The sequence below is a fragment of the Heteronotia binoei genome, chromosome 6 (genome assembly GCF_032191835.1).
Source record: "Heteronotia binoei isolate CCM8104 ecotype False Entrance Well chromosome 6, APGP_CSIRO_Hbin_v1, whole genome shotgun sequence".
Taxonomy (NCBI): Eukaryota; Metazoa; Chordata; class Lepidosauria; order Squamata; family Gekkonidae; genus Heteronotia; species Heteronotia binoei.
In genome coordinates, this window is record NC_083228.1 from 135,307,388 (window position 1) to 135,318,926 (window position 11,539).

Below are 11,539 nucleotides of genomic sequence, written 5' to 3' on the forward strand. Positions count from 1 at the left end.
GCGGGTGTAGGCGGATGATGCCCTTTAGGAAGGCTCTTGTAGCATGGTGAGAAAAAACTGTCGTGCTCCCAATACGGGGGTGGAAGGCAGAGATGGCTGCCAGGTGCACCTTTAGCGAAGAATATGAAAGTCCCGCCCTAGAGAGTGTTAGGGTGTAAGTTAGCACCTGGGGTATGGTGGCGCAGCCAGGGTCGAAGTTGTGTTGGGAGGCATAGTGAGAGAAGCGTTTCCACTTAAGGAGATAGGATTTTCTAGTAGATGGTTTTCTGGAGTTTATTAAGACCTGGCGGACATCAGGGGGAAACTCTAGGAACTGATCCTCCAGGCTGTCAGTCTGAATGATGCTGGGTTGTGATGAAGGACCCTGCCGTTCTGTTGGGAGAGGAGGTCCTGTGATTGAGGAAGTTGGAGGAATGTATTGTTCGACAGGAGCAGCAAGGTTGTAAACCATGGTTGGCGCGGCCACCACGGAGTTATTAGGATGCAATCCGTGAGGTCCAGCTGAATCTTCTGCAGGACTCTGGTGATGAGTGGAATGGGGGGGAAGAGGTAGTGGAGTGCCCCGTTCCAGGTTTGGAGAAAAGCGTCCCCCTTGGATCGTTGGGATGGAGGACCTCTCATGTAGAAGTGGGTGCATTGGGCATTTGATGGTGAAGCAAATACATCTATTTTCGGGGTTCCGAAGAAGTTGAAGATCTGTCGGATGTAGCGGCTGTTGATGGACCACTCGTGGTTGTTGGTCGAGTGGCGACTCAGGGCGTCTGCCTGGGTGTTCTCGGCTCCTGGTAGGTGAACAGCCGTGAGGAAGATGCCCTGGCTTATGCTCCAGTGCCACAACGCCAGCGCCTTCTTGCAGAGTCTGATGGAGGCGGTGCCTCCCTGCCTGTTGATGTAGAAGACCGTGGCGATGTTGTCGGAGGTGACCTGAACGTGTTGGTGCCTCAGCGATGGGAGGAAGGAGCGTAGAGCCTTGTGTACTGCGAGGAGCTCTAGGCAGTTTATGTGGAGAGAGCGTTCGTAGTCTGACCATTGGCCCTGCACCGTGAGGGTACCCAAGTGGGCTCCCCATCCCCACTTGGAGGCATCTGTGGTGACAATTACCGACGGGGGTAGCTGTTTGAACGGCATGCCCCTGTGAAGGTGATGTTCCCTTGTCCACCATCTGAGGGATGTCACGATGTGTAGTGGAAGGGTGAGTAGCGTGGACTGGTGCTGTGCGTGAGGACGGAAGGTCCTGACGAACCACATTTGCAGGGGTCGCATGTGCAGCTTCGCGAAAGGTAGGACTGCGGTGGTTGCTGCCATGAGGCCTAGCATTCTCTGAAACGTGAGAGCTGTTTGGGAGCGCTGGGCGATGATGGCGTTGGCCAGAGACTGTATGCTGCGTACTCTGTCCTGAGGTAGTGAAGCTGTTTGAGAGACCGTGGAGATGTCTGCTCCTATGAACTGGATTCTCTGGGTGGGAACCAGTTTGGACTTTGATAGGTTGACTTGGAGGCCCAGGGTGGCCAGGAGAGCGAGGGTAGTGGAGACGTCCAGTTGTAATTGTTCTTTTGAATGGGCGACGATCAGCCAGTCGTCTATGTACGGGTAAATTGATATGTGTTGTTGTCGTGGTGTGGCGGCTACCACTGCCATACATTTGGTGAAGACCCTTGGGGCTGTGGAGAGGCCGAATGGGAGAGAGCGGAACTGGAAGTGCTGCTCCCCGATGGCGAATCTGAGGAACCTTCTGTGGTGGTGATTGATTGTAATGTGGAAGTAGGCATCCTGAAGGTCTATGGACGCCATCCATGATTGTTCTGGGATGAGCGGAAGGATTGCCTGGAGCGTGACCATACGGAATCTCTTGTAGGTTATGTGCAGGTTGAGTTTGCGAAGGTCGAGGATGGGGCGGAGTCCTCCGTCCTTTTTTGGTACCAGGAAGTAGCGGGAGTAAAACCCGGTGCGATGGTATTGAGGTGGAACTGGTTCTATCGCGCCCTTGTCTAGCAGGGATGCGATTTCCGTCTGTAGGGGTGTGGACGGAGGTGTGGTGAGGAATCTGTGGTGTTTCGGAGAGGATGTAAACTCTATGAGGTAGCCCCTTTGTATGACGGCGAGGACCCAGGAGTCCGATGTTATGGACCTCCAGGCAGGGTAGAATGGTTGCAGTCGAGTGGGTGTGCGATGGTTTGGCTGATGGGGGGGAACTGGACGACTCGGGGCAGGATGGTCAAAGAGACGGCTTGGAGGTGGCTGCGGTTTTCTTGGTCGTTTGAGGGCGTGACCTTTGTTGGAAGGAAGGTTTGGACTGTGGTTTACGTCTCCATGGTTCCTGTTGTCTTGGAGACCTGGTTCCTTTGTAGTGGCTGGGTCTCCAACTCCTTTGTCGATTGAATTGACCTTGGTGTTGCGAGACTCCCAGTCGTTTTGCCCTTTTTCTCCCATCGTCTACTGATGTGAGGATGTCATCTGTGGTTGTGTTAAATAACCCAAGGCCGTCGAAGGGTAGGTCCTCAACCTTGTATTTGATGTCCGGTTGGAGGGATGAGGATCTAAGCCACGCGTGCCTCCGTAGGGCTATGGCTGAGGCCAGGATTTTGGAGGAGCACTGTGCAGCGTGACGGGCTGTATTGATCTGCTGCTTGCTCACTCTGGCCAACTCCTGTAGGGCAGTGGTCGCTGTCTTCTGGGATGTCTCAGGCAGCGAAGGGATTAATGTGTTGAGGGAGGTAGCCAGGTTGTAGGCGTATGCCGAGAAGCATGCCATGTAATTGTGTATTTTAGTCGTGGCCGTGGTGAGGGAGTATATCTTCCTCCCGATAGTGTCGAGCTTCTTGCCCTCTCGTTCTGGAGGTACTGGGTGTCTCGTTTGCTTCGACTTCGAGGAGGAGTGGACGATAATCGAGTTCGGAGCCGGGTGGGTAAATAGGAACTTGGAGTCTGGTGCGTGTATTTTGTACAGTGCTTCAACCCTCTTGGATGTTGGTGGTACCGATGCTGGCTTGTCCCATGCTTCTTTAAGCGTTTCGAGGAGGACAGGGAGCATGGGAAGAGAGGAACTGGATGGAAGGTCTGCATGCACTAGGTCGAATACAACGTCCGAGACTCTGGGTGCGTCTGTGTTGAGTTTGAGGTTCAGAGAGTTTGCCATATTCGAGACGAGGTCGAGGTAGGACTTTGGACCCTCTGACGGTGATAGGTCTGCTGGTTTGGCTATATCGGAGTCTGGTGATTGTAGGTCCGAACCCAAAGAGTGGTCGGAGTCGGAGAGTTCCGCCTCGGAGTCGACATCGGTTCCTTGGTGCGATTCCGGTTGGGTTTGAGGTGCTGGTTGTTTGTTGGGAATAGCTTGCCCGGGTTCGAATGGTGAAGGAGGTTCCGGTTCGGTGGTGGGGCGCACTGGGTCGTCACGGAGCCGGAGAGGTCTCTCTAGATCAGGGTGGTGTCTGCGCGGAGAGATGTCACGGTATCGACTGTGGTCATGTCTGTCGGTGCGATCTCGGTATCGAGGAGATTCGTGGTAGCTGCGATAGTGGCGGTCCCTCGGGTCCGCGTAGTAAGCGCCGGGGGAGGGCGATCGTCGGTACCTTCCTTCGGTCCCGTGGGGACGGGGACCTGGACCTCGATGGGGAGTAGTAATAGTATCTCCCCCTGCGTCGGCTGTGGGACCGTCGGCGACTGCGGGACCTTGGTCTGGTTGGGAGAACTCTCGGAGTCGAGGGTTCTCTGGTTAGCGAGTGGGCATCCAGCGGTTGCGAGAGATCCACGAATTGGCGAGGGTCAAGAGGGCGGCTCTTAGTGGAGATAGGAAAGTGGGTCTCCAGTATCTGGTCCGGTGGAGAGTTCGGGATCGACGGGGACCTGGATGAGATGCGCACGATTTCCAGTGGAGTAATCGGCGGTGTTGTGGTCGACTTCGATGCCGGAGTTTTGGGGATCGAGCCCGAGCCGCTTGTGGTCGGGTTCGATGCCTTCGGCTTGGTTGTGGTCGAGCCCGTGGCCGGGTTCGAACTCGAGTGTCCGGTCTTAGGCTTCTTTGAGCTGGCCGTGCCCGTCGGGTCCGCGTGGGCGGAATCTGATCGGTGGCGCTTTTTCGAGTCATCCGACTTCTTGGTGTGTTTGCCGGACTTAGGCTTGCAGGGACCTTGAGCCACGGAAGCTGCCGACTGCGTCTCTCCCGCGAGAAGTGGGGAAGATGGCGCGAGTTGTTGTTGTCCGCCATGCGGCATGGTCGGTCGGAGGGAGGTTTCCATAAGATGGCTCCTGAGCCTCGCGGCGCGGTTTTTACGGGCCTGTTTGCCAAATTGGCTGCAGTGCACGCAGGAGTCTGTACGATGGGCCTCCCCGAGACAAAATAGACAGAGAGAGTGGCCGTCGGACGAGGGGATTTTAGAGGAGCAGCGGGTGCAACGTTTGAAAGTTATTTTGTCCCTTCCTTCCATCCGCCCGGGGGGGGGGGAGGGAGAAAGTCCGGAAAAGTAGTAAAAAGAGGGGGGGGTTTTGTTTGTTTTTTTTTTATACGATACCAGGAGAAGTGGAAGACGAGAATGAAGTGAAGAGGAGGCTGGATTGTGAAGATTGTAGTGAAGATTGCAGTGAAGAAGTTGGAGATCAACGAGGGAGGTGCGATCCGGTCGGCGGTAAGGAAGAAAGTGAGTGGCTAAGCACCTCCCCCTCGTCCAGGCATGCGCAGTAGCTGCCTCCTCCCCAGGACGAGTGGGAGGCGCGCCAGATCTACGATCAAGATTGCTTTTGAACTCTCCGAGGTCAGGGCCTATCCTGCGGAATACCCATATGTGTGAATGCACAGAGACCACGAAGAAGATCATCGAGAACGTAACATTTGTTTTCTGCAGTGTAGTCCTTAGCATCCCCAGGAATTCAGTAGTACCGTCTTCAAACTAAGAGGCAAGCTATGTCCAGAGATATGTTTGATTTCCTTCAAGATATGTGGCGAAAAATTAAATATCTGTTAATTTCAGAACAGCCGCACCACCTGTGACAAAAGTCTGCAGTTGTGCCAACAACCTTTCCAACAATGAGAATCTATAGAAGGATGAATTCTATGCAAGTTTGCTGGCATTGGCAACTTGTACCATCTGGTTCTTATTTTATGTGTTTGAAAAAGAACGTTAAATATTTTGGAAGGGTTGGCGGGGGAATTGTTCCCGCTAACTGCAGTTGTGGCATTGAGCCAGAATCAATACCAATACCCAATCAATATATATATGGCTTTAGCAATGCTAGAAATGTATGAAAGTGCTTTTGAAAAGCAATCTTCTGTAGCAGTTTGTAGCAAAGGAGTATTAGCTTGCAGAGAGAAAAGGGAACTACAAAAGGTCATTGCCCTTTCTAGAAACCGCAGGGTGAAAGCGCCATCAAGAAGCATAAGAGGAACTATGGCAGGTGCTAGCAATGGAGCAAGAAGGTATGTGTGTGTGTGTAGAATACTTCTATATATGGAAATAGGGGGCCAATAGGAGCCCTAACAGGGGCTCAGAGAGCTGAAAAACAACCCGAATTGTGGTTAAAGTGTGACGTAGGCACCGTCCCACAAGAAGGAGAACATGGGTGTTTTGAGTTGGCAGTTGGGGTGAAGAAACCCAATAAAAGGCGGCAGGCAACTGTAATTTGCTGCTCAGAGTTTAGAGTCCAGACTCTCTCTCTGAAGCCCGTGTATAGAGCGCTTATGCACGTTAAATAAAGAAACTGCTTTCCTGATTCCTCGTCTCCGCAGCCTCCGTTATTGATCCGGCTGAAATTGGTAACGTATAAATAGGGTCTTCCTGTAACACAGTGTTCTCTGATTTTCTGCAGGTGTTAGTAACCTTACCTTTTCCCTTTACCCTTTCTTTCTACCCCTCCTTGCTGCCATCATGATACTTGTTTCATGCTCCGGGACTCTTTGTGTTAGTGTTAGGACTCCAGTAAAAGGCAGTTAGTTGGCTTTCTGGTATTTTGTTCATTTTGGTGATGCTGAAGTATTTGCCTTGTTTTTATACCTTTTCTTGAATTTCTTCAATAAAGTCTTATTGTTCTCTTATGACTCTTTTAGGAACAGCAATGTTTCATTTTAGGTAGAAGCTTTTGTTCTTCAGAGAGAAGAAGGTGGTGGATGGATTTTTCTGGCAATCACAATTTACACTGAGATAGTTGTGCTCAGATGGTTTTTTTGAGACTTGGTCTCTCTCTCTCCCTCTCTCTCTCTGTGTTAAAAGGTTTACACTGAGATAGTTGTGCTCTGATGGTTTTTTTGAGACTTGGTCTCTCTCTCTCTCCCTCTCTCTCTCTCTGTGTTAAAAGGAAGGGGCATATTGGGATAAAGGGAAAGGAGAATTAAAAGGAAATTGTTTTGGCTTATTCTGAAAAGGGTTTAAAAAAAAAAAAAAAAAACATTAGATTTCTCAGTGCCTATCTGGGATTTTATTCTCTTTCAAGAAGACCCTGTTTAAGAATTAGAACACTTGGATTGGATTCCAAAGTGTAATGACTAGAAGTAGATGACTAAGAATTTAAAAATATTTATCATAGAATCATAGAGTTGGAAGCAACCCCCCTCCCCCGGATCATCTAGTCCAACCCCCTGCACAGTGCAGGAAATCCACAAGTACTTCCCCCCAAGTTCACAGGATCAGCATTGTTGTCAGATGGCCATCTTGCCTCTGTTTAAAAAGGAAGGAGAGCCCACCACCTCCTGAGGAAGCCTGTTCCACTGAGGAACCGCTCTAACTAATTTTTTGGTTCCATATGTTCCAGTTCGATATATCTCCCTCCCTGGCTACCTTTCTAGCACTGATTTTGCCCAGTCTGAAATCAACATATGATTTCACTTGGAGACAGCCACCTCTCCAGTTTAAACAGATGAAGGTAGGGGAAGGAAGAAACCTGACAGCACAGCTTGCAATCTTTATTAGTGGAAAGAAGCAAGAGTCTAGTAGCACCACAGAGCACGAGCTTTTGTCGGCCACTGCTCACTTCTTCAGGTAAAGCTAAAAATGTGAGTCCCTTAGTCCTTATATCTTGGAGAGGGGAGTGGTTTTAGATGCCAAATGACAATAGCAGGCGTTGGTAATGAGACAGGAAACCTAGGTCTCAATTCAGTCCAGGAGGATGCATTGTCTTGAGCTTCATTAGTTGCAATTCAGCAGTCTCTCTTTCTCATCTCCCTTTTGAAATTTCTTTGTAAGAGAACGGCTACTCTTAAATCAGCAGCTGAATGTCCTGGAAGGTTAAATGTTAAATGCACTAGTTTTTGAATGTTTCATTTTCTAATGTCAGACACATGCCCATTTAGTCTTTCCATCCTCATAGACTGAATCCTCATGGACCAAACTGAGACCTAGGTTCTCTGTCTCATTACCAGTGCCAGTGTCTCCACTCCTACTACCCAATCAGACCTGCGATTCTCATTCCCCCGCTACTGCCATTTGACACCCTAGATCACCTTTATAAAGTTGATAACTCTGGTACCCTGTGTTACGTTTACAGCACGCAGGGCCCAGCCCGACAAAGCGATGTGTATGTCAGATTCGTCCCTCGTAACAAATGAGTTCAGCCCCCCTGTTCTAACTCAAAGGATGATTAACACTTGGAATTCACTGCCGCAGGAGGTGGCGGTGGCTGCAAGCATAGACAGCTTCAAGAGGGGATTGGATAAATATCTGGAGCAGAGGTCCATCAGTGGCTATTAGGACAGCTATGGCGAACCTGGGCAGTATAATAAAAAGTAGAGACATCACCCTGCCAACAAAAGTCCGTATAGTCAAAGCGATGGTATTCCCAGTATTAATGTATGGCTGTGAGAGCTGGACCATAAGGAAGGCCGAGTGCAGAAGAATAGATGCTTTTGAGCTGCGGTGCTGGAGAAGAATCTTGAGAGTCCCTTGAATCAGTCAGTCCTAAGGGAAATCCACCCTGACTGTTCCCTGGAAGGTCAGATGCTGAAGCTGAAGCTCAAATACTTTGGCCACCCAATGAGAAGGGAGCACTCCCTGGAGAAGACCCTGATGCTGGGAAAGACGGAAGGCAAAAGAAGAAGCGTTGACTGAGAGAGGAGTGACATAATGGAGGTTTACAACAGGGGTGGCCAATGGTAGCTCTCCAGATGTTTTTTTTTTTTGCCTACAACTCCCATCAGCCCAAGCCATTGGCCATGCTGGCTGGGGCTGATGGAAGTTGTAGGCAAAAAAAGATCTGGAGAGCTACCGTTGGTTTACAAGATTATGCATGGGACAGTGAAGGTAGAGGAAGAAGCACTTCCCCCCCCCCCCTTTCTAACAATACAAGAACTTGTGGACACTCAGTGAAATTGCTGAGCAGTCGGGTTAGAACGGATAAAAGGGAAGTCCTTCTTCACCCAAAGGCATTCACTGCCACAGGAGGTGGTGGCAGCTACATCATAGACAGCTTCAAGAGGGGATTGGATCAACATATGGAGCAGAGGTCCATCAGTTGCTATTAAGAAGACGACTGCAGATTTATGCCCTGCCCTTCTCTCTGAATCAGACTCAGAGCTGCTTACCATCGCCTATATCTTCTCCCCCCACAACAGACAGGTGGGTGGGGCTGAGAGGGCTCTCACAGTGGCTGCCCTTTCAAGGACAACTCCTACAGAAGCTATGGCTAACCCACAGGTTTAGCTGGAATTCTGTCTGGGGCATGTGATGCTCTTTATTCTTGGTGCTTGGGGGGGGGGGGGCACAGTGGGAGGGCTTCTAGTGTCCTGGCTTCACTGGGGACTTCCTGATGGCACCTGAGTTTTTGGCCACTGTGTGACCCAGTGTGTTGGACTGGATGGGCCATTGGCCTGATCCAACAGGGCTTCTCTTATGTTCTTCTGTGACACAGAGTGCTGGACTGGATGGGCCATTGGCCTGATCCAACATGGCTTCTCTTATGTTCTTATGTGACACAGAGTGTTGGACTGGAGGGGCCATTGGCCTGATCCAACAGGGCTTCTCTTATGTTCTTATGTGACACAGAGTGTTGGACTGGAGGGGCCATTGGCCTGATCCAACAGGGCTTCTCTTATGTTCTTATGTGACAGAGTGCTGGACTGGAGGGGCCATTGGCCTGATCCAACATGGCTTTTATGTTCTTATGACAATCATTCCCACTAAACAAGGAGGGCTATCATCAATGGTCAAACCACTGAGCTCCAGGCACCCCTGGAGAATACCACGTGCATAGCTGCCTCCTTGCTCTACCATGCCTAGCACACGCACACCTTTTTATAGACATGATCTTCCCCTATCCCGGTGCGCTGCGTGAAAGAATCCAAAATTCTAGGACTGGCCCACCCCCTTTGTGGTGTCTGCATCATATGCAAGAGCTTACTCTTAGGTTTGGAAGCACAAAGGGTCCCAAATACCTCCCAACTCCATGCCAGGGCAAACACGGGGTGTATCAAGCAGACGAGCATGAAGGGGCAGCAAAAAAGAAGGGGCGCTAACTTCCATCCACGGCACAAGAGGGGCACGGACCAAGAGCTGACAGACTGCTCGTGTACATGTTAAAAATTTCACCACACAGAGAGCCAGAAACTTGGGTTTTAAATCCAAAGCTGGAATCCTCAGCTGGCCGGATTCTGAACATTGCGTCGAATATATCCTAGGAGGTGAGTTAATGCAGTACTAATTTCCAACAGCCAGACAACAACAAAAGGTTTAGACAAAACTTCCGCAAGTGAGCTTAGCGAAAAGGATTTTTACCAGATGCCCAGAAAAGCCGCTCTCTTGAAAGCTGGAAAATCCTCAGAAAGAGCAGAGGATACAATATTAGATGCTGCAAGCAAGAAGGGGAAATTGACAGAAATTATCCCCCTCCATCTTTTCCTTCCTTCGTGATGCAGTTGGCACAGGTGTGTTAGGGTTGGATCCACAGCAGACGCTGGGGATCCAACCCTAACACACCTGTGCCAACTGCAAAATATATAGAAATCCAGCCTTGTTCCCAACAGAAACCTATTAAGTAGAAAGGGAAACCAATAGAAGAGTTTTTGAACCTAGCGCTTCTGCACTTGTGGAAGAATCGGGGACCAACAGGAGTGATACCCATTTGCCTTAACGCTACACGGACGTGCAATTGTGTCTTCACAGCTCCCTTGCAGCCCTTTAATAAGGTTTCCTTTGTGGCTGCACCTGTATCTCTGTATTTGTGTCTAGATGTTTTCAAAGGGAGGGTGCGGATTCCCATTCACTTCATGTGTACCGGCTATCGGGGCATTTTTTGTAGCAGGAACTCCTTTGCACATTAGGTTACAGCCTCTTGATGTAGCCAATCCTCCAAGAATTCACTGGGCTCTTCGTACAGGGCCTACTGTAAGCTCCAGGATTGGCTACATCAGGGGCTGTGGCCTAATATGCAAAGGAGTTCCTGCTAAAAAAAAAAGTCCTGGCTTTCATCAATGCAACCTTGGCACCAGCGCTCATTTTGCTATCCCCTTCTGAAAGTTCACTGTAGAGAGACCTCCCCCCCCCTCCTTTAGGAAAGGACCACGGGTCAGGAATGCAACATTGCCTTGGCGTGCAGACTGCAGGTTCGATCCCCGGCATCTCATTAAAGATCAGGTAGTAGGTGATGTGAAAGAGCTCCACCTGAAACCCTGGCGAGCCCCTGCCAGTCAGAGTGGACGATACTCAGCAGAGGGGACGCAGCTCAGTGGTAGAGCCTTTGTCTGCCACACAAAAAGGCCCATGTTCAATCCCAGAATCTCCAGTTAAATTGGACCAGGCAGTAGATGATGGGAAAGACCTCTGCCCGAGATCCTGGAGAGCTGCTGCCAGTCTTGAGTAGACAATACTGATCTTGATAGACCACTCAGGTTAAAGAACTTCATTCAGGGAAGAGCCATGGCTTTGTGGCAGAGCCTCTGCTTGGCGCGCAGAAGGTCCCAGGTTCAATCCCCAGAATCTCCAGTTAAAAAGAAGGCAGGAGGTGACGGGAAAAACCTCTGCCCAAGATCCTGGAGAGCTGCTGCCAGTCTGAGTAGGCACTCCTGACTTCGACAGAGAAACTTGCCCAACTTGGAAAATTTCTTGCTTTCAAGATACTAGAGAACTACCGGAGAACAGAGCTCAGCAGTCAAAACTTGGAATTTCACGGAGCTGAACCTGTCAGTTTGGCTTACTGGGAAGCCTGTCTATCTAAATTCAAGTTTCTAGACCTCAAGCACTGAAGGCCCTGGGAAGAAGATATTGGATTTATATCCTGCCCTATACCCTGAATCTCAGAGCGGTCACAATCTCCTTAATCATCCCCCCCCCCCAAAAGACATCCTGTGAGGTGGGTGGGGCCGAGAGAGCTCTCCCAGAAGCTGCCCATTCAAGGACAATTCCTGTGAGAGCTATGGCTGACCCAAGGCTATTCCAGCAGGTGCACGTGGAGGAGTGGGGAATCAAACCCGGTTCTCCCAGATAAAACTCCACACACTTAACCACGACACCAAACTGTCTCTCTACATCAAACTGGAGATCCACTGGACATGTAGTAAAGTGTCTACATTGCTGCCCATGTGACCAGGAAGTAACATCATCACATCCGGGAGGTCACTCTG

At 50.2% G+C, this 11,539-nt stretch overlaps 1 protein-coding gene across 1 annotated transcript in view; it reads left to right on the forward strand.

Moving 5' to 3' along the window:
* LOC132574360 (zinc finger protein 14 homolog) overlaps nt 1–11,161 on the forward strand; it is a 34,069-nt gene extending 22,908 nt beyond the window's left edge. Inside the window, exons 6-8 of the mRNA XM_060242722.1 lie at nt 2,770–2,902; nt 3,720–4,098; nt 11,033–11,161. Of these exons, the coding sequence (XP_060098705.1) occupies nt 2,770–2,902; nt 3,720–4,098; nt 11,033–11,161 (641 nt within the window). The remainder of the gene's footprint in view (nt 1–2,769; nt 2,903–3,719; nt 4,099–11,032) is intronic.
* The last annotated feature ends 378 nt before the right edge of the window (nt 11,162–11,539 follow it).